This window comes from Podarcis filfolensis, assembly GCF_964270895.1.
Source record: "Podarcis filfolensis genome assembly, chromosome: 11".
In the NCBI taxonomy this organism is placed as follows: domain Eukaryota; kingdom Metazoa; phylum Chordata; class Lepidosauria; order Squamata; family Lacertidae; genus Podarcis; species Podarcis filfolensis.
Window position 1 is genome coordinate 15,372,435 of NC_139613.1, and position 22,050 is coordinate 15,394,484.

A 22,050-nucleotide genomic window follows, 5' to 3' on the forward strand; every position below is an offset into this window, starting at 1 on the left:
TGTCTTGCAGGCCCTGCGGAAAGATGTCAAGTCCCGCAGGGCCCTAGTCTCTTGTGACAGAGCATTCCACCACGTTGGGGCCAGTGCTGAAAAGGCCCTGGCCCTAGTTGAAACAAATCTAACCTCCTTGAGGCTCAGGACAAAGTGTTGTTATTTGTGGACCTTAAGGTTCTCCACGGGGCATACCGGAGATTAGGGCCGGTGCAAGGGGTGATAGAGAAGTGGTGCTGAGACGCTGCATTCTGAGACAAGCTGCTCAGACTGAGGAAATGAAGTATGCTGCAGGAATTACATAAATGGTGTGTTTTGGCTTCCCAGAATTACCAGCCTCCAAGTTCTGATCAGAGATTCCTGTTGGCTGCCTCTAAGCATCCGACGTTCCTTCTTTTGATCATTATTCTAGAGGCATAGAAAGCAAGGAACTGGTTCCTAGCATCCAATAGTCCTGGCTTAACCCAAATTTTAGAGTCCAGCAAAAATAATCCAGTAATAAATCCAGCAATAGGGTCCAGTAATAAAGAGATGGATGGATTGAAAGGGTCTAGCAAAACCATTTAGCCCACCACTAGGTGGTGCATCGGAAGATGGCTGACAATAACATCTCTCCGACCCACACGAGGTAATTTGGAGGCTATGATGGGGGTAATTAGCCTCCTTAACCCCCCCAGGATTGTGGGGGGGACGGCCATTGCCTGCTGTGCCCTATACCACCCCCGAATTTGTGGGGGTGGGGGCACTAGGCACAAAGCCCTCCTGTGGGATTCCGGCACTCCTGGACGCCGTCCCTGATTCGCGCCGCTAGTTGCAAGGATCTTCAAAAGAAACAATTTGGACGAGATAAATTGCACATGCTTCAAGGAAAAAGGGGAGTAAAGACTGCTGACAGAAGGGATCTCTGATAACAAGACAAGAATAAAATATGAGAAGATACATCAAGATACGGTACGACAAATGACTGAGGGGGGAGGGGGAAAAACTTGCCTTCCCTTTTTTAATGTGATTTAATAAGAATCCCCTCCCCTAATGAGTCAGAAATCAAGGACTTAAGCTGTGGATTTAAGGCTGTGTGGAGATAAACTTTTGATCCAAAGCAATGTTTCAAGATGAAGCTGGAAAGCTAAGAGTTTTGGAATGATGCAGTTAAAAATGCCATCGCCATTTTGGGAGGCATTGTTGGAGCTCTTGGGTCTGGGAGGAGAAAGAGAGAAATAGAGTTGTTTACATATCGTGGATCAACTCCTCGGTGGGACTTAAGAGCGACAAATGCCAAAATTTATGATGGAAAGAGTGATGTTATCTACGAAGGAGATATATGGAAACCATCTGGACTTAGTGGAGGAACGGGAAATCCACACAGGATTATTATACTTGCTATCGGCTTAAGGAGACTAGCAGAAGAGATCGTAAAGGAAAAAGAGAAATTATATGAACAAGATATGATGTGGAAACACCAAGATAAGACTAGATAGAATTATGAACTTTGTCTGGACTGATTGGGACTGATTTGGACATTAACGCAGTAATAAGAAGATGATCTGAATCCCCCTTTGGATCTTGAAGTATGGGTTCCCCCAACAAAATTTAAAAATTTGGTTTTGTAATTTGGAATTTATGCGATGTGATTTAATTTGATGTGATTGGCCAGTTAATAAAAATTATTTTTTTAAAAACAAAACCATTTAGCCCAAGTCACACCAACATACAGAGAAAAATGTGCAATTTAAGCCAATGATTTTTGTAATGCCCTCCATAAGCTCGCTTGCCAAAAGAAGGGAGTTCATGTTCAGTTACTCAAAAGCTCGAAATGCTGCTTTTAAAAGCAACATTAAGTAATAAAAACCCTCCCTGCTTTTCCTACCACATAGGAACAGCCATGGTGGAGGGCAATTATTGTTATGTACTGAAGCTCTCACCCTGGGCCAGCAGGGGGATACTGTAGATATACAAATGAAGGATTGAAAGTAACGTTCAGTGATTGAATAGTTTTAGAAAGTTGTTACAGTAACGTGGTACTGGAGCTCAATATAAGCCGGCTGACTGAGCCCTTCAGTTCAGTTTTGTCCTGGCCTGTGAATAAACAAGAGCTGTTTGAAGAATCGCTGTGTCGTCTAATATGTTCACCCACAACCTAACAATTATAGAACAAATTGGGGACCTCCCCTCCTTTGCCAAGAAAAATCATGGGGGAATGCAAACAAGAAGCATAACTGCATCAAACAATGTGAAACTAAACAAAGCAGCCTTGCTTGGGGATGGGTGATTTCCAATGTGTGGCACTTAAACCACAGAAACATTCATAAAGAAACCCAACACCCGACAGGTAGTTGGAATCTCTTTCACACAGCACTTTTCTAGTTTCAAGGTGGCATTTATTTTTTCTTTGGATTCTATTATTATTATTATTATTATTATTATTATTATTATTATTATTATTATTAATTGTTAGTCACTTTTCTCACTGAGTGACCCAAAGCAACTAAAAACAACCAAGAAATAACCTCCCCCTAAAAACACAGCTGTAAAAGGCTGGTCTAACAGATCGTAACTAAAGATTCTAGTATCTTTAGATCATTTAGGTGCACTTCAAAGTGCTCCAGAATTCCAGGCCCCAACTCACATACTAAGCTATGGCAAGGCAGGGCAAAAATGAGCAGCTTCTATCATCAGCACAGCTGGATTGTGAAGAAGATGAGTTCCTGGGAATATGAGTAACTCTAGGTGTCCATTTTGCCAACAGAGGTCCGTATAGTAAAAGCTATGGTTTTCCCAATAGTGATGTATGGAAGTGAGAGCTGGACCATAAAGAAGGCTGATCGCCAAAGAATTGATGCTTTTGAATTATGGTGCTGGAGGAGACTCTTGAGAGTCCCATGGGCTGCAAGAAGATCAAACCTATCCATTCTGAAGGAAATCAGCCCTGAGTGCTCACTGGAAGGACAGATCGTGAAGCTGAGGCTCCAATACTTTGGCCACCTCATGAGAAGAGAAGACTCCCTGGAAAAGACCCTGATGTTGGGAAAGATGGAGGGCACAAGGAGAAGGGGACGACAGAGGACAAGATGGTTGGATAGTGTCTTCGAAGCTACAAACATGAGTCTGACCAAACTGCGGGAGGCAGTGGAAGACAGGAGTGCCTGGCGTGCTCTGGTCCATGGTGTCACGAAGAGTCAGACACGACTAAACGACTAAACAACAACAGGTGTCCATTAATTCCAGTTGATGTTCATTGGGCAAGTGTGGTCCTTTCTCGGGTCAGAAATAACTAGATATAGGTATAGAAAGCCAGGTAACTATACATAAATATACCCTACAATGAATGAAATTACTAAAGAATGAAAAGTTGATCTGTAAATTCAGTCATGGTGCCATTTCCTGTAATTTCAGGTTAAACAAAAGACGGTAACACAGAGATACTTTTAGCTTTCACTCATTTAGTAATAAGGAGATGGAATAAAGAAACATATGGCTGGCATTTTCACATGTTTATGAAAATCCTGGGGGAGGACACTGGATTGTACGTATATAATTTGTTAGAAATAATCTGCTGTTTTCCTGTACATTTGTGCACCACCTGTTGGGAATGTAGTCCTGCAAGTTATAGAAGGTTTAGCTTGCCAGAGATGAGGCATAGTTTCAAAGGCAAGTATTATCTAGAATGGTCTGTGAATACTGGCACTCCTCCAGATCAGCTATTTTATGGAGCAACCATCCTTATTTGCAAACACAAAGTTTATGTGGACCTTAAGAGTATACCGAGCCTTTATTGAGCAATTCCCGCCCCCCCCCATATAGTCTCAGAATATTGTTTTATGGTTTTTTGTGTGTGGTTTTATATTTGAGATACGTGTCTTGTTATAATTGCAACAATCAATAGTATTGTTGTTGTTGTTTAAAAAAAACCACTGAACATTCTTTCTGATTCGTCCGCAGTGCAGTTATACAACAATGAGTTTTCATTCTGAATTTACTCAAGATTTGCTTGCAGGTTTGCTTCCCATTAAATCATTCATTCATCCCACACATTTCAGTGCTTTTCCCAGTCGCTTTCCTAACCACAAATATCCATTTTTAAAAAAATAAAAAAGTGGATTGTTATGCTAGGGAGACAGATTGCTTTAATCCACTTCAATTGCACAAACTTAATTTTCCAATATGTGCTCAAATCCCCGCCGCCTCGCAAAATAGTGACAGCATCCTGGAATGTATTTTGTCCCTCATCTGTAATAAAAGACTCTGTGAAGAACCCTAGATACCAAGCCTAGTTTGATGCCCTGCCTTCAGTCATCATAGGAAACAGACTACTCACAGAAACTAATAAAGAAGTCTGCAGGAAGCTAAAGTGGTTAGGGCTGGGCAAGGAAGGGGAAAGAAGTTGTTTGTTCTCCATGAATTTACTTTGATCCCTGTAAGAAATAAGATGGATTTCCATTTTAACCCCTCTCCATTTTAGTTAGAATGAAAAACAAAAACAAATGGGAAATTTTATTTTTCTGAATCTACATGTTTGCTAAAAGATGAAAAGTGATTGAACAATCATGGCTACAAAATGTTTCCTTGTTGAAGAGGAGCAAAATGTTTTACCACCAAAGCTTGCACCACTCTTGAGCTGCAAAGGGGGAAAATCACATATTGAGTGTTCCACCACCACGACAATCCCCTGACTCTGGAAAGCTAGCATGTGAATGGCAAAAGTTCAAGCCTAACCCAGGTCAGTTTTGGATGTGCAGAACATTTTCATGTGGTGGTGGAGCCTTAAAGTTTGTGGATCCCCATGTATTTAGGAACAGCTGGACCATGCGATCTGGTTTGTTATGCCAGGGTAAGTAAGCACTTGGGCTTCTATCTCAAGTAGGGATGGGGAACCAGATGTTGCTGGGCTCCAAGTCCCATCAGCCTAGCTAGCATGGTCAATGGTCAGGGATGATGGGAGCTGTAGTCTAACAACTTTGGAAGGCATCACAATGGATACCCCAACTACAGGTTCCAGGGCGTGGCGTAGGATGGTAATGAAAGAGAGAGCGCTTCGCTCCCTTCCCCTGAACTAGGAGGTGAAAGAACCCCCTGATCATTAGGTCCAGTTGTGACCGACTCTGGGGTTGCAGCGCTCATCTCGCTTTATTGGCCGAGGGAGCCGGCGTACAGCTTCCGGGTCATGTGGCCAGCATGACTAAGCCGCTTCTGGCGAACCCAAGCAGCACACGGAAACGCCGTTTACCTTCCCGCCGGAGCGGTACCTATTTATCTACTTGCACTTTGACATGCTTTCAAACTGCTAGGTTGGCAGGAGCAGGGACCGAGCAACGGGAGCTCACCCCATTGCGGGGATTCTTACCGCCGACCTTCTGATCGGCAAGTCCTAAGCTCTGTGGTTTAACCCACAGCGCCGCCCGCATCCCTAGGAGGTAGGGAAAGGGGCAAAAATTTAAACCAGATACTTAGGTGCAAAGAAGCAACTTGACCAAACATCAGGAAGAACTTTCTGACAGTAATAGCTGTTCAAAAGTGAAATGGACTCCCTCAGGAGGTGATGGACTCACCTTCCTTGGAGGTTTTTAAGCATGGATACTTTAGCTGAGATTTCTGCATTGCAGGGGGTTGGATGAGATGACCTTCAGGGTCCCTTCCAACCCTACAGTTCTATGATTCTATGATATTCTGTTGTAAATGCTAACAGCAATATTGTGCCTTCTCTGTAAGTGTGCAGCTCCCTTTGCTAGTGCATCCTGCTTCAGAAACGAGAAGGGCTGGACAATGACCTGAGTGTTTTTGTTATTTTTAATATGGAATGAAAGCCAAAGCTAATAATGAAGCCTACAAGAATAGGGTTTTTTTTTGTAAATGGAAATCATGGTGTGTGAAGCTAAGAGCAAAGGAAGACCACAAGGCTATCTCCCTATCTGGACTTAAGATCATTATGGATAAATTGAGAAAGTCTGGAATTTGTTCAATTTCCAAATTAACTTTTCACTATTTTTAGGGAGATGTTACTTACATCTTTCCACAGCAGCTTCGCAGCCACTAAGAGACAGAAGTCATCATAAAAGGCAGATGTCTGGGCATTAGACTACATAAAAATCTATTTTTATTAATCAGATCTATAGCACCTTTAATGGGCAATGTGCTTAAACTATATTTGTCCTACTAATGTCATAAAGGCCACTTATACAGTGGTACCTCGGGTTATATACGCTTCAGGTTAAATACTCTTCAGGTTACAGACTCCGCTAACCCAGAACTTTGCTTCAGGATGAGAACAGAAATCATGCTCTGGAGGCAGCGGGAGGCCCCATTAGCTAAAGTGTTGCTTCAGGTTAAGAACAGTTTCAGGTTAAGAACGGACCTCCGTAATGAATTAAGTACTTAACCTGAGGTACCACTGTACAGTCCAGGGTGGGTGGTGGTTGCAGCCTGTCGTGGCAACTCCACTGCACACCAGAGAAATGCCATCTTGTTTGCAGCTGTTTGCTTGCTCCCCCAGCTGCCACGGAGCGTCTCGGGTTCCTGTCAGACCCGGTTTCAAATTTTGGCCCATCAGCTGTAGCCTGGGAGGAGGGACTTCGAGAGCGGGCCTGAGTGCAGCAGTCTTAACTCAGGTCTGCTCCCCACCCATATAAAATGGCCAGTAGGGGGCTAAGAGGGATATACACCCGATGGGGATGCGGGTGGCACTGTGGTCTGAACCATTGAGCCTCTTGGGCTTGCTGATCAGAAGGTTGGCGGTTCAAATCCTCATGACGGGCTGAGCTCCCATTGCTCTGTGCCAGGTCCTGCCAACTAGCAGTTTGAAAGCACGCCAGTACAAGTAGATAAATAGGTACCACTGCAACGGAAAGGTAAACAGTGTTTCTGTGTGCTCTGGCTTCCGTCACTGTGTTCCGTTGCGCCAGAAGCGGTTTAGTCATGCTGGCCACATGACCCGGAAAGCTGCCTGTGGATAAGCGCTGGCTCCCTCAGTCTGAAAGCAAGATGAGCACCTCAACCCCATAGTTGCCTTTGACTGGACTTAACTGTCCAGGGGTCCTTTACCTTTTTTTTACACCCAATGCCTTTGCCAAGGCTTCCTATATCTGAAATTAATAAAGTTGTGGCCATTTGACTCCCAAAATTGTTGTAGTGTCCAGTTCTTCTTTCCTTAAAGACCTTGATCCTGGGGGTGAGGGCACTGTGACTGGGCATGCAAAAAACCCCTTTGAGTGTTTCTTTTATTTCAGTTTACTTTATTATATCAGTTTATAATACTGTAAATAGTCATACTCACACATCAGTACTCTTAATCCTCATACATCAGTGACTCTCAAAGGGAGGATTTATTACATCTACCTTAGCCCTTGGTCGCTTTTTTCTAGAGGAGACTTGAAAGTGACACATAAATCAAATGGCCGTTGCAAATTTTGTGTGAAAATCCAAATGCAAAAGCCAACCACATCAATGGATACAAAAAAAACCCACACAAAACAATAAAATCTCTAGAAATGTCTTACCCTGTCTGGCACGAAGGGGTATTGTGAATTCTTTTGTCATTTCCTGTGGATTAACGCTGAAAATATCCCATCTGAATGATGTGAGGCGCTATCAACCACTGGACTAGCCTCATCTGTTCTAAATAAAGAATTCTCTCTTGGCAGTAGAAATGTTGTAAATGAAACAAAAGAACCATCCTCCTTTAAAATAAAAAAAATGAACCGATTGTGTTGGATAATGCTAACCACCGAGAGATCTCAGACCCCTAGGAGGCAAGCCAGATGCCAAATGCACTCAGGAGCTCACAGGAGGTATTCAATAAGGAGGAAGGAAATGAAGAACAATTAAGGTGGATGTTGGGAAGAACTTTCTAATTGCACGGTGCCTCACGGTGCCTTTTACCAGCTTTGGTTGGTAAGGCAGCTATGGCCCTTCCTGGGTTGGGATAGCCTGGCCACAATATGGTACCCTTCAGATTGGATTTTTGCAGTGCTCTCTGTGTGGGGATTCTCTTGAGGCAGACCCAGAAGCTGCAGCTAGTGCAAAAGGCAGTGGCTTGACTGCTTGAATAGTGGGAATCCCCCTAAACCCTAGAAATTAATAAATGTTAGGATCTGGGGTCCTTTGTGATATGAAGGGAGAATATAAGCCACAAGGGGTTGCCTTACCCAAACCAGTCTGGCTGGCTGTGGGAAGACCAGAGCTGTTAGCATTATGATAGACAGCCATTGAGGGTCGTCAACAACTCCTTGTCCCAGGCAACTGCTCTGGGGGAGGGCAAGGGGCTTCTGGGAAGAAGAAAATGACAGATCCACTTTGGTGAGCATGAAGGAAGGACTGCCTGCAATGCTATGGGCCATGCTGTAAGATCTGGACCCCCTCCATGCAGGCAGAAGGTGTAAATAGGCGAATAAGCCCTATTTCTTAAAGCACGACATCCTCCGCCATGTCTTCTGTTCTCCGAAGAGACACAGACCCTGTACGTGTGCCTGTGACCCCATGTGCTCTGGCCACTGCTTGGCAGAGAGAGGGGGCAGGCGCCGGGCTTTTGTAACAATATTATGGCACTGCTTAAAAACTTGCACTGATGGCCAATTAGCTACAAGGATACATTCAATGTGCTGGTGTTAGTACACCAAGACCTCTTCAGTATGGGACCAGGATACCTAAAAAATGACCTCATCCTCTATATACCTGTTCTTTTGCCTCTGAGCTCAGTGAAGCCCATGGAAAGCTTACAGAAGATCAGGAACAGCGCCACCCTCCATATCCCTCACTTCCTCCAGGACAATAATTTCCTCCACCACATAGTCCTGCTTCCACCCAAATTTGCTTTATTGGATTCATTCCAGTTTATCTTTACTCATATAATTATTCCATATTATTTATCTGCTCTGGCTGCTTAATTTCCTTCACCTAGTTTAGCTGTGGGAGGGAAGAGGAAGAAAGTCCTTTGTTAACTCACACACAATATAAAAGATATTAAACATTTTCCCTATAGGGATCAGAGAAAGTTCTCAAGAGTCCCCTTCTTCCGCTTCTTTATTTTTGAGTCTAACTTGCGGTTCTTCAGATGCTGTTGGACTCCAACTCCCATCAGCCAAGCCAGCATGGCTGAAGGTTGGGAATGATTGGTGCTGCAGACCCCACTAACATCTGGAGGGCACCAGGCTAGCCATCTCTTCTTTAAACCAAACTTGGACTGAACAAACCTTCAAACAGAAGACACCTTCAGAAAGAGGACGGTCCTCTGACAGCCTTGAGAAGAGAGGAATGCCATTTATAAAGTAGGATACATGGCTGCTTTATGGGAGCAGTGCCTTCCCACCAGCTTCCCATGAGCTCATATTTGTTTGGACTGAGGCTTCATATCTAGTTTTGCCCATCATTTCTGCCTTTAACAGCTTCCTGTATGCATGCACCCATTTGTCGCCTTCATCTAGATCAGGGCTTCCCAAACTTGGGTCTCCAGCTGGTTCTGGACTACAGTTCTCATCATTCCTTTACCACTGGTCCTGCTAGCTAGGTTTGATGGGAGTTGCAGTTCAAAAACAGCTGGAGACCCAAGTTTGGGAAACTCTGATCTAGGCCTGCCACTCATCCGAAGTATCTCGAGACCAGTGTCCATTCCCTTCTGTGCTGTATGGGACCTTCCTTCCTCTCACCTCCCCTGCCATGCGGTTGATTTATCCCAGTCCTGCACCTTAGCGATGCCTTCTGTTTTGTGGGGGTGGCTCATGAAAGCCACACTTTCCTTTGCTTTCACGCTAGTTTTGATACCTGCTGTCACGAAGGTTAGAGGGTAACATCCCGAGCACCCATGACCCTTTCATCTGCAACAGCAGGCAGCATAGGAAATGTTCGAGTTGCTTGCGTGGCAGGAGCACAGCTGCATCATGTCTTCAGGCAACGATAAAGCAGGAGTTGTGTTTTCATACCAGAATGTGTAAAGACCTCGTATCAGCAAGGACAAGAGAAAGTGAACTGCGAAAAAGCATATTCCTCCCCTGCATTCCTCTGAAATGCTGATTAATGAAGTTTGCTGCCAGATATCTCCTCTTCACAACAAGAACAACAACCTATCAGCAATGACAAATAATGTAAAGGCCAAACTGGAAATGTGTGAATGCTTTTCACACACAGCAGCTCAGCAAAGAGTAAGATCAGGCCCGTAGACTGCAAGGGGAAGAGCAACAGAGGGTTTGTCCGCACTTCTGTTTGTTCCGGGCCTAGAAAGCATGGGTCCCAGTGGTTTTCCACAATTCCCAGAGTGCCATGTGAAAAGGGAGTGATTGCTAAACCATTCTGCAGAGATAGAATTGCTGAGTCTCTGCTGAGCTCTTAAAGGAAACTGGCAATTCTATTCTGCAGTTGAAAGATGAATGTGTAAATCCTCTCTCTGCTGAATGTACCGTATTTTTCGCTCTATAAGACGCACTTTTTCCCTCCTAAAAAGTAAGGGGAAATGTGTGTGTGTCTTATGGAGTGAATGCAGGCTGCGCAGCTATCCCAGAAGCCAGAACACCAAGAGGGATCGCTGCGAGTGCTCCCTCTTGCTGGTCTAGCTTCTGGCTTTGCTGTGCGAAGCCTCTTCAGGGCACGGGGAGCCTTTATCCCGCTGCCCTGAAGAGGCTGCGCAGCTATCCCAGAAGCCAGAACAACGATCCTTCTCGCTGTTCTGGCTTCTGGGATTCAGAATATTTTTTTTCTTGTTTTCCTCCTCCAAAAACTAGGTGCGTCTTGTGGTCTGGTGCGTCTTATAGAGCGAAAAATATGGTAATAATAGTTCAGTGGTACAGCAGATGGTTTGCATGCAGAAGGCTAATTCAAGGTTAATTCCTGGTATGTCTTGCTAAAAAAAAAGTGGAAGAGGTAACAGAATTTGGGGAGTCCTTTGCCTGAGGCCTTGGAAAACTGGGGCCAGTCAGAGCATGTGGCCACACCATCCAAGGCTGATGTAAACTGCAGTGCAAAAAAATCTGGAGGGCACTAGGTTGGGGAAGACTGGTACAGAATATCGGACCAATGGTCTGACACAATCTAAGGCAGTTTCTATATTCATGTGACATGCTTCTTCAACATACAGCTACAGTTTAGCATATATCAGAATTCTACACAAGTTCTATTAAAATAAATGATGACCAGACCAGAACTTTTTTTGAACTGCGTTCTTGACCTCTGGAATCATTTAATATAATTTAACTTGCACGTGCTCATTGAATTGATGAGCCTTGTTTTATGGCAAGCCAATCAAGAAACAAAAGGAGAAGTTTTCCCCCAAATTCCCAAAGAGCATTAATCTAAACCTTAAAGCCCTACTGCATTCCTCTCTATCTCTATTAAAAATAATTACCCAGTGGAATATACTCTAAATGAATGCATTCAGATTTTTTTCTGGAGGAAACCATGACCTTTTACACCCCCTAGGAAAACATTTTTATGCTTGCTTCCAAGAAGTAGGCAAGAAATCCGCATAGCCAATAGAAATACTGTTTGTTGTTTTTTCATTTCATAACGCATGCTTTTGTAACGTGTCCATTCTAATTTCACGAAGGTCCATTCAGGTTAATCACCAGTCCTTGAGAGCAGATAGACTTAATTCATCATATATAAACTTACCTACACATGTGTTAATGCTTATCTGACATTGTTAGCACAACTATTCCCATAAGGACTACAGGATGCAGGCAAACCATTTAATACTTCATCTAGAGATCCCATTCAGTAAACGGTACATCTTCCATTTTTCTCAATGGCCACAAATCATGCCTGTATGCATCAGTAACAGACCTTTCCTACTGACAAGCGTTTCCCTTGGGTAGGATAGCTCCATAAATGTGAAGTGGTATACTGTATTCACAATTCCAAGTGTTGGTGTTGACCTTTAAAGCCCTAAATGGCTTCGGTCCAGTATACCTGAAGGAGCGTCTCCACCCCCATCGTTCTGCCCGGACACTGAGGTCCAGAGCTGAGGGCCTTCTGGTGGTTCCCTCACTACAAGAAGCAAAGCTACAGGGAACCAGGCAGAGGACCTTTTCGGTAGTGGAGCCTGCCCTGTGGAACGCCTTCCCATCAGATGTCAAAGAGATAAACAACTACCTGACATTTAGAAGACATCTGAAGGCAGCCCTGTTCAGGGAAGTTTTTAATGGGTGACATTTTAATGTATTTTTAATCTTTGTTGGAAGCTGCCCAGAGTGGCTGAGGAAGCCCAGCCAGATGGGTGGGGTACAAATAATAAATATATTATTATTATTATTATTATTATTATTATTATTATTATTATTATTATTATTATTATGAATCTCCTCCACCAAAGTCACTGAAGAAAACTCTTGATCCATGCATATGTGTTTCCATCAATGCAAGAAACTTCTGAATTAGTGTGTTTGCGTGGAAATCTGAACTTTCTCGTTCTTAACAATCTGTACAGTGGCAGTATTCATATAAGAATTGCAGTCTGCAAATACCACAATTATAAAACAGACATTGTAAATAATCTTTTACATGACGATTGTTGTTTGTTTCTACTAAGTGCTTTTCTTTTACAAAGAACATAGTAAATAAAAAGGACCCTGCCTTTCATTTATAACACATATTTTATTGTGTTGTTTCATGTATTTGCAAAATTTATATCCGCTAACTATAAACCCATGCACGCATTAAATACCGTGAATCATTAAAAGGCATTTTAAAAGAGCTCAAAGCATTTACTTGCAAAAACAATGTGGAAGATCTCTCTTTACCACATTTGAAGATATTTATCTTTACCACATTTGAAGAATTCCTAATGCAAAGTTTCTGCTTTGTGGAATGGTTCACTAACCCACATCCACCCTGCCAAATAATAACAGGTTTTTTTAAAAAAATAAATAAATTAAAAAGTCTGCTTCCAAGGCAGATGTTCAAGGATAGACGTATGTCTCAGTCATCATGAAATGGTTATTAAAAGAAAAAACGCTGCTCCAAATGCATTTCTCATAGAAAAGTATTGTTTTCAGTGGAATTACCTGAATAAAGAGTTGGCATTCCATAATAAATGCCAGATTTTTAGAAAAGCATTGGTACATAGTTATAGCAAATATGAAAGGCAAAAGAAGAAAAGAGTAGTGTCTACTTTGTTTAGAAAGCAGCTTTGTTTAGTAGGCAGTATTTACTTTAATAAATGTTTGTCTCTCACACTTCAAAAATAATAATAATCTCGGTTCCCAGATTGCTTCACTTATTACTTAAAAATATGAAGCAAATGCAGCCATTTCTCCAAGGCAGTGAAAAGAAAGCGCTTGGAACTATGTTGAACAGGCCTGGTTCACGTGACGCTGTAAGCCCATCTATGGTTTACCTGGTCCATGGAAACACAGAGGCTCCTGGAAACAAACTCTGGTCTTTTTTGTTCCCACTTCCCACTGAGGGAAGAGCTTAATCATACCCTCCAATGAGACACAGACCAAAACCAGGATGCCGTGATCCGGGTCCGCACTCCCACAAGAGTCACGTGACATGCATGGGGCCCCATGTGAGATTAGAGCCCTGAAAAAGCCCCTTTCCCCTTAGGTGTTTCATCCCATACAGTTATCTGTACATGTGTGTACCCCAGGGCTCAGGGCCGGCCCACCCATGAGGCAAGGCGCATGGAAGGTGACTGCCTTGGGTGGCAGTATCCAAAGGGGCAACAAATCCCAAGGTAGATCTTTATTTCCCCCTTGTTCCCCATATTCCCTGGCAGGGAGTGGGGGGCGCCATTTTGTGGTTCGCCTCAGGTGCCAAAATGTATTGGGCCAGCCCTGCCAGGGTTATATTCAATATGCTTCTATTTGCCCCTTAGTGTACCAGTGGTGTAAGTTTGGCTATGTAAGCATAAGCACAGGACAACTCCAGTACATACTGGTATATAGATACTAACCCCTGTCAACCCTGCCACTGAGTGTAATAAATCTTAAGCTGCATGCCAGCAAGCCTATGGCATTTTTGTAAACGATCTACTGCTACATTAACATATCAGATTCATGACCCAATGCAGCCCAGCAACAGAAATATTACTATACCTGTCATAACTAGAATTGTTAGTTGCAATGAAAGGGGTGGCCTGAATATATATGGTTCACAATTTCCTGTTACTGCAAACCAACTTTGGCAATTCAGATCTCATTGCAATCTCGCCGCTTCTTTTCTTGCAATTAATCACATACGAACTGTGCATTCTTTCCAGTCCACGACAATGGCTTTCCCGAGGGCTGTTTGGACAATGGTTTCAAATGAGCCATTTCTCAAAAGGGCAATTAGTGCTAACAGGCACGATTCCCAAAGTCCTGGGCCTCCAACGGTGACCAATGTGCTTTTCAAGAAATCTGAGAAATGTCAAAATATGTAACTTCCTGCATCATTTTTATCTTGCTCTGCTTCATCTGGTTAAAGACAATGTTGTTGCTGATTAATAGATTTAATGATAAATGAACCACTTCGTAGCAAAAGACCTAAGCATATTTAGCTGTGAAAGAGAGAGAGAGAGAGAGAGAGAGAGAGAGAGAGAGAGGAAGGAAAAAGAAAGTAAAGCAGATTCAGCTTAGGCTATGGTAAAGCGTGTTCTCCTTCATGGAGAGCACGTGTTGCGGTGGGGGCCGCCAGGACACTCCAAAGTTGGGGGCGGGCTAATTGATTGTTGGCCACTGATGCGATTGGGGCTTCCCTTGTTGTTGGGAAGAAGTTAATTTTGCCATTTGTTGATTGACAGCCAGAAATGCTAAAACTCCTTGCACGAGGCTAGGGCTTCCTCTTTTCGACCGTGCATCGGATTGCCCCCCCCCCCTAGAATTAGGGTTGTTCGCTTTGACCTTGCTATGCCTGTCATGGGGTCGTCTGCTCTTGGGGCAGGGGCCTGGTAGGAATTTTGTCCATCTGGCTGATTGGCTGGGGCCATTTGGTTTTTGCCTACTGCGTAGCAAATCGTCACAACTTGTAAGGTTGCAGTTAGGCATTGGTTTATGGTTTGGTTGGTTGAGGGGCAGTGGTTGAGTGCCTGCCCTTGGTAGGTTGAGTGCCTGCCCCTCTAATGCTGCTGCTGCAAGGGATTCTGTTAAAGGAATTGGGGGCTAACTATTGCTTGTCCACTCTGTCAAGGGGGGTCGGGCCATAGCAATGAGCTCCTGGTTGCATTTGGGGTGAGGGCAGGTTCCCTGCTCCGTCGCTACCCCCAAGTGTATTCCCCTATTCTGACTTTCACATCGTGCGGAATATCAGTCTGTCCCCCATGGTGGGGGCAGATAGTCGCAACCAATGCCTAAGCAACCACTCACAAATTTGTATTTTAATAAAGTTGTGGCCAAAATTATGCCAAAAATCTTAAACAAAAAATTCTGTGTGATGTGTGAGTTATTGGGGTGGCCCTGGGGACCTCGACACGCAAAATACACAGCAAAGAAACTTCTCTACTTAAGCCACCTGTGAAATAGTTGCCCTTGATAGGAACAATTAGCAACTTGAGCTTATGGCAGGAAACATGACCTTGATAGCAAAGAGGGTATAAATGGAATAGTATATAAAAATATTCAGCTATAGATGTTGAAGTGAAACCAAAGCTCCACCAATTAACAACATTTTATTCTTGAAATTTTGCTGCAGGTGCCTGCATAACTCACCTGCAGCAAGCTCCACAACCCAACAGCTACATATGGTGGACCAGGTAGGACTCTCTAAAGCTCCAGGTTTTGCTGAGGACTGCCATGCACCATGATAGATAATTGGAAGCAAAAGGTTTGCACGCAAGTGATTGGCATGTACTCTTTCAGCACTCTTTCTGAGCCCCACCCCCATTTCCATTTAGACATCAGTGGCAGCAACAAGTATGGCAGCAAGTACCCCAAGATTATTTAATGGTTTAGAGTATTTGATGAAAGACAAACAAAACGAAGTAAAACAGGCTTCCTCAATCTTGGCCCTCCAGATGTTTTTGGCCTACAACTCCCATGATCCCTAGCTAGCAGGACCAGTGGTCAGGGATGATGGGAAGTGTAGTCTCAAAACATTTGGAGGGCCGAGGTTGAGGAAGCCTGGAGTAAAACAGTTGATCAGGCTTCACCAAAATTAAAGGAAAACAGCCACATTTCTTATAGCCTTAAAAAACAGATGTTTTCAATTGCTGTCACAGGAGGTGACAGGTTGTCTCCATGGTAAGAAGCGAGAGAAAGGGAAGATATAGTCTTCCATATTATGGAGGAAAGTATTGCATTTCAATTTCAATTATTGTTATTATTTCTAAATTTCCACTTATGTGGAAAATTAGCACGTGCAAATTTTGTGCGGACTGTATCCCCCTTTGGCTTCTATTTTGGGGATGCATAGATCCCCATCAGCCGGAATTTAGATGCATTATAGACAAAGAAGAAAACGAAATGTGTGACACTGGGAATATAAGATGGCTGTAATATACCCAGGTTCAATGCATTTGCTCAAAAGTCCTAATGAAAATTGCCCAGCTAAGTTACCTGTTTCTTCAAAGATCAGTCTATTTCTTTGGACGCCTTCCCAAAAGAAAATGGCTGTGCACCATAAAAAGGCATTAGGCAACTGGGGCTTGAAGCCAGCTACTTTTGTGCTTTCATTTTTGGTTTTATAGTAAAGCAGGAAAGCATATCTTTTATTACCTGCACTGGAGTGCATGCAGGTAAAAATGACTGACGAGTAATCACACAGTGGTTCAGTTTGCACCTTGGCTAAGCTGCTCCACCGTCACCCATCACCAACAACCTTTGCTTCCTCCAGTGTTTCATGTTGTGCCTGAATGAATGAAAGCTCACTCAAGCTTCAAAGAACATCATCACTCGTGTGTGTGTGTGTGTGTGTGTGTGTGTGTGTGTGTGTGTGTTTTAAGGATGTGTCTGTTCAGCTCTGCCAGCCGTCTGCTGGGAATTTCTCACAAAAGCAGGCTTCCCCCTTGGAGGGGATTATGCACTGACTTTGAAGATGGTTTGCCAGCAATTATTCCCCTTAGGTCAAGACTTATTACAGTACTCTACAGCCGCTGACACAGTGTGGTATATAAAGTGGAGAAGACTTCTTGTTTTTTATCCAAAGGATCACAGGTAAACAACACGGCTGACACCGCCTACTTTTAATGCATGTTGCAAACATATGATTGTCATCCCAATGTTTTATGGGCAACGGTGGAGCCTCACCGACTTCAGCAAGCTGGACTGCCCAGAAGAACTGCACAATCTCATGCCAGTTTTCATGACCCCCCAAACCCGCCTTCCTTTCAGAGACGTAAAGTCTGTGCCAAGTCAGATTGCTTAGCAAAAAAGCTGGTTGCTGGGGACTGATTAGCAGGCTCCAGACTGAGTGCTGGGTCTGAGCAGAGTCAACAAGATAAAAAGCATAAACCTCTTGCTCTTACCCTTCAAGAAACTCTTCATAGCCCTGCTTCTCCTTTACCTTTCCTTTTATCTACAGGCCAGCACAGACTAATTGGCCCCCTTTTTTTTTACTTCTACCCATGATGGCTCCCTGACCTGATTGTGGTTAAGGAATGCATCTGATGTGTTTGCCCAAGGGAAACTTGATATTTTGCATGCTCACACCACAACCCTTACAAAGCTGCCTTAGTTACAGGTATCTGAAGAAGTGTGCATGCACACAAAAGCTCATACCAATAACAAACTTAGTTGGTCTCTAAGGTGCTACTGGAAGGAATTTTTTAGGCTGTTCATCTCTAGCCCAGCACTGTCTGCCCTGATCAGCAGCACCTCTCAAGGGTCTATGGCAGAGGTCTTCCACATCACCTCTTGCCTAATGGCTTTAAGAGGAGCTGTGCCAGGGACAACCTTTGAGCAAAGTATGTGTTCTACACCACTGGGTTATATATGGTCCCCTCCCTAAAAGTACAGCCTCCAGCAAGGGGAGCCTCCTTGAATGGGCAGAATATCTGAGGAGCAGAGTCCTTACTCAGCAGTTGTCTCTACGTGGGATGAACCCATCTATGTATGTACCTGATGAAGTAGACCGTGGTCCATAAAAGTTAAGTCATAATAAATTGGTTAGTCTTTAAGGTGAGACAAGATTTTTTGCGCAAGATGACTCATCCTTTCCCTACACACACACACAACTGAAGGGAGCGGAGAAGCTCTGTTTGCTTGTGTGAGAACAATAAAAATGTTTTTGGGAACTGAATGAGCAGCAAAAACAGAGCTCAGTTAAGAGCTGTTCCTGGAAGTTGGAAGCATTTTGGGAGCACAGGGATGTTTCTCTGGCTATATGATGTGGAACAGCAGATTTTCTCCTTGCAAGAGTTCTGCTGCCTGTCTCCACTTATTCTCATTTAGTATATCTGTAAATATACCCAAAATATTACAAAACACCATACGTACCCAGCAATTTCTCCTTCCAGAGGAAACCAAACCTTGGTAACCACTGCCACTGGAATTTCTTGCTGCTTGTGGAAGTTGGGAATGTGAAAAAATCATGCAAGTGATCTCTTATGTCTAATGCTTTTTAAAAATTACTGTATCAGCCAAAGAGTGGTTAAAGTGTTCCCAGAAGTAATTAAATCATATCAAGTGAACTTGTGAATGTAACCATTGCTGTATTGGACAAATAATAACAGTGGGATTTGGCTGAAATGGTGCATTCCGTCCCTCTTAAGCGCCAAAAAATAGGAAGACGGTTCATTAAGGACCTCAGAGGAAAAGCACAATGGACCTAAACTGCTGTGAAAATTCAGCTAGCGTGGATGTCATTCTCCCCCTTTCTAAGTATTCTTAGATATACTCTCTGCAACGTGTACCTGGCTATTAGACAACAACTATTAAAACAGAAGTTATACATTAGCTAAGGGACTAGGAAATAAACATTGGCCAGCCAATCATTTTCACATGAGCTCTGAAAAGCATAACATCCGTGGTCAAAAATAGTAACAGAAGACATATAAATCTTCCATGGGAAAGAGACTACTGGGGAGATTTTACCACCTGGAATATAAGCATTTGGTTTCCTAAAATACACACCGCCTATCAATGGCAGCAGTGCCCATAGTGTGAAGGTGTCAAAACCAGCAGCAGCTGCTAATCTAGTTTAGAGAGGAAGGGAATTCTGAATTTTCCCCAAAGCCTCTTTATGAAGAATATCAGGAAACAAGGCCCAGTGATTCAAGTCCCCCTCCTTCTGACATCTATGTGCCATTCATAATACAGATTCTTTTGATGAGATGATAATGATTCTGCAGCCCAAAAGAAAGGATTTCCCTGAACATTTGTTTACTTTGTGATTTTTTAAAAAATCCTGCCCTTCTGCAAATTTGCTCAGGGCAACTTACCATACCATAACACAAGACAACTCTTTAAGTATATAAAAGATAAACAGCAGAATTAAATTTATTAGAACAGATAAAACCATAGTCGAGACAACTTACATTCCACGCAAAAAGTAAATAAAAATGATTTTGCTGCCATCAGAACAAAATTATTTTATTTTATTTAAGAGTCCTTCCTTAGGAGGGGATTCCACAGACAGGGGATGTACAGATGAAAAGTTCCTGTCCCTAAGTCACCTTCTGCCTGTTTTCAGAGGGTGGAGCAGATTTCGTGTGAACAGTGCAGAGTTTGGGAGGCTCGTGTGTGTGTGTTGTGAACTGCCTTGTGATTTTCAGATGAAGTGCAGTATACAAATTTAACAAATAATGCTATGTAATAAGCAATGGGTCCAATGGTTAAGAAGGCAGTTTCTGCACATGCTGTAGAGGGAAATGAGAAGCAGAGGGAGAAGGTAGCCCATCTAGGAGAAAAGGAGAACCTGGGAAGGTACCCCATCTAGGAGAAAAGAAAACAGTTATCCTAATCTCTGCTGTTTTGAGGCTATACTCATTCATAAGAAAGGCTTCGGGAATAAACCCTGAGGAAAAATCTGTACCCGCTGCCTTGTGGGACATCTTTGGGAGAGGAAAAGGCTAAGGAAGAATGCCTACACAAATCTGGACCGGAGTCCCTAAGGCAGTTGCATGGGGTCTTGTAAAGGAACCATGGAGTGCAGACGACATAACTCTAGGGATCTAATCTGTGGTACTAGCTATGTACTGGGTTACTTATACATTAGCAAAAAAGAGGAAGAAATAAGATACAGGTTTGCATAAAATGTGCATATACTCTGCATATATGTATAGATGCATCTATATGTATAGATGTATATTTAGAAACAATTAGTACAGTAAGAGTCAACTGTTACGCTAGGCAGCTCCTGTATGTGGAAAGGTGTACGATATTGTCATTTGCCTCAGGTAGCAAAATATTTTGGGCCTGTCCTGATCCTCTGTAATGTACGGAACATGGCACATTAGGGTTAATTAATCTGCGGCCTGGTTGGAGTATGCATGCGGATTGCCTTCAGTTATGTTCAATATGCCTGCAAGGGTAAAAAAAAAAAGCCCACAAGTGTTAGCACTCTCTCTTCCAGGGGAAATGTTGTTAAAAAAAAAAGGCTCTAAAATATCACATAGCTTAGGGAAGTGGGGAGCTCAGAACAATATAAAGGACATTTTCCTAATTGGCTTCATTTGAGAATACCATGCATGCAGCTGACTGTGAGAAATCGCACCGAGGGTAGCTCCCCACAAAAAATACACACACCGGAAAAACCATGTATTATTGTAGTGCAAGTGCTGAACCAGAAGGATGGAAAGACGACAGAGTTGTTGTTATTCTGTTATAAAATACAGAAAGAGAGAGACAGGGTCTTGATGCACCTTAAAGACTAATAAATGCATTTGTGGCGTATGTTTAGGCCACTCCTGAAACAGAAGAAAAAAGCTTATACAACAAATCAAATCTGTTAGAATTTATGGTGTCATAATTCCACCCACCGATGCAGAAGTGGGGAGGCCTTTTCAGAAATGCAAATCAGGCAAGGGGGAAGAGAAAGGGAACCGAGTGCCTTATACACAGCACCCAGGCACAGAGTTCCAAATTTAAGAAAAGAAAACATACTTACTCAAAGTAAGAGCTCCCACAGCTACCGCAACTCAAGACCCTTTTGTGCACATCTGACATTCTTTCATTATTGTGTATGGTGTTAATTTCACTGCCTTCGTCTGGTTGTGACGTGGCCAAGTTTCGGTTGTCATAACTCAAAATCTCCCCAAACTTTATTGTGGTTACCAGTCTCAACATTAACATAGTATTTGGCACGTACGCTTCTTGTGGCTTTTTTGGAATTGGTTTGTTTGCCTCAGAAAATGCTTGGTTGATAAAAGAAACGTCCTATAATATCTACTGTGACATGGGAGAGGGGGAAAGAATGAACAACAAGACCACTGTGGTGGTACTCTAGAGACCTCACCATTTAGGGAGGAGCCAGGGTATGTTAATCTCATCTGCAATGGATGCAACCTTAACAAGTTTGCACATAAAACTGCAACTCCCGATAGGAACTTCCTATGGTTCTATTCACCTTCACATGGATAGAGCAGGAGAGCACAGGAGACATAAGAATTACAAGAAACCATGACAGCTTTTTAAAATAAATAAATAAATAAATAGATGTATGTATGTATGTATGTATGTATGTAACGAAACATGATAAGGTCTTTGCAATCATGCTATTTAATAAAGGACCCCTGGACAGTTAAGTCCAGTCAAAGGAGACTATGGGGTTGCAGCGCTCATCTCGCTTTCAGGCCGAGGGAGCTGGTGTTTGTCCACAGACAACTTTCCGGGTCATGTGGCCAGCATGACTAAACCGCTTCTGGCACAACGGAACACCGTGACGGAAGCCAGAGCGCATGGAAACACTGTTTACCTTCCTGTCGCAGCAGTACTTATTTATCTACTTGCACTGGTGTGCTTTCGAACTGCTAGGTTGGCAGGAGCTGGGACAGAGCAACCGGAGCTCACTCTATTGCGGGGATTCGAACTGCCGACCTTCCAAACGGTTTAGACCACAGCGCCACCAGCACCTATTTAATACATGAAGGGTGACTAATGCAAATTGTTGATAATAAAGGTAAAGGTACATGACCCCTGGACAGTTATAGATGCCAACTCCTTGGGGACCTGGGTGCCTGAGCACCTACAAAATTCCCCATGAAGGGGCCAGGCACCCACATATTTT

The 22,050-nt window shown here is 43.2% G+C and overlaps 1 protein-coding gene across 2 annotated transcripts in view; it reads right to left on the bottom strand.

Annotated features, from left to right (window-relative positions):
* The window catches only part of CCBE1 (collagen and calcium binding EGF domains 1), a 150,212-nt gene that overhangs the window by 64,915 nt on the left and 63,247 nt on the right, over positions 1 to 22,050 (bottom strand). Inside the window, exon 1 of one of the 2 annotated variants that reach the window (XM_083575797.1) lies at positions 20,932 to 21,005. The exons of the other annotated variant lie outside the window; for it this stretch is intronic. Within the exon in view, the coding sequence (XP_083431923.1) occupies positions 20,932 to 20,990 (59 nt within the window). The 5' untranslated portion in view covers positions 20,991 to 21,005. Of the gene's footprint in view, positions 1 to 20,931; positions 21,006 to 22,050 lie in introns of those variants that run through there. 2 annotated transcript variants of the gene reach the window in all.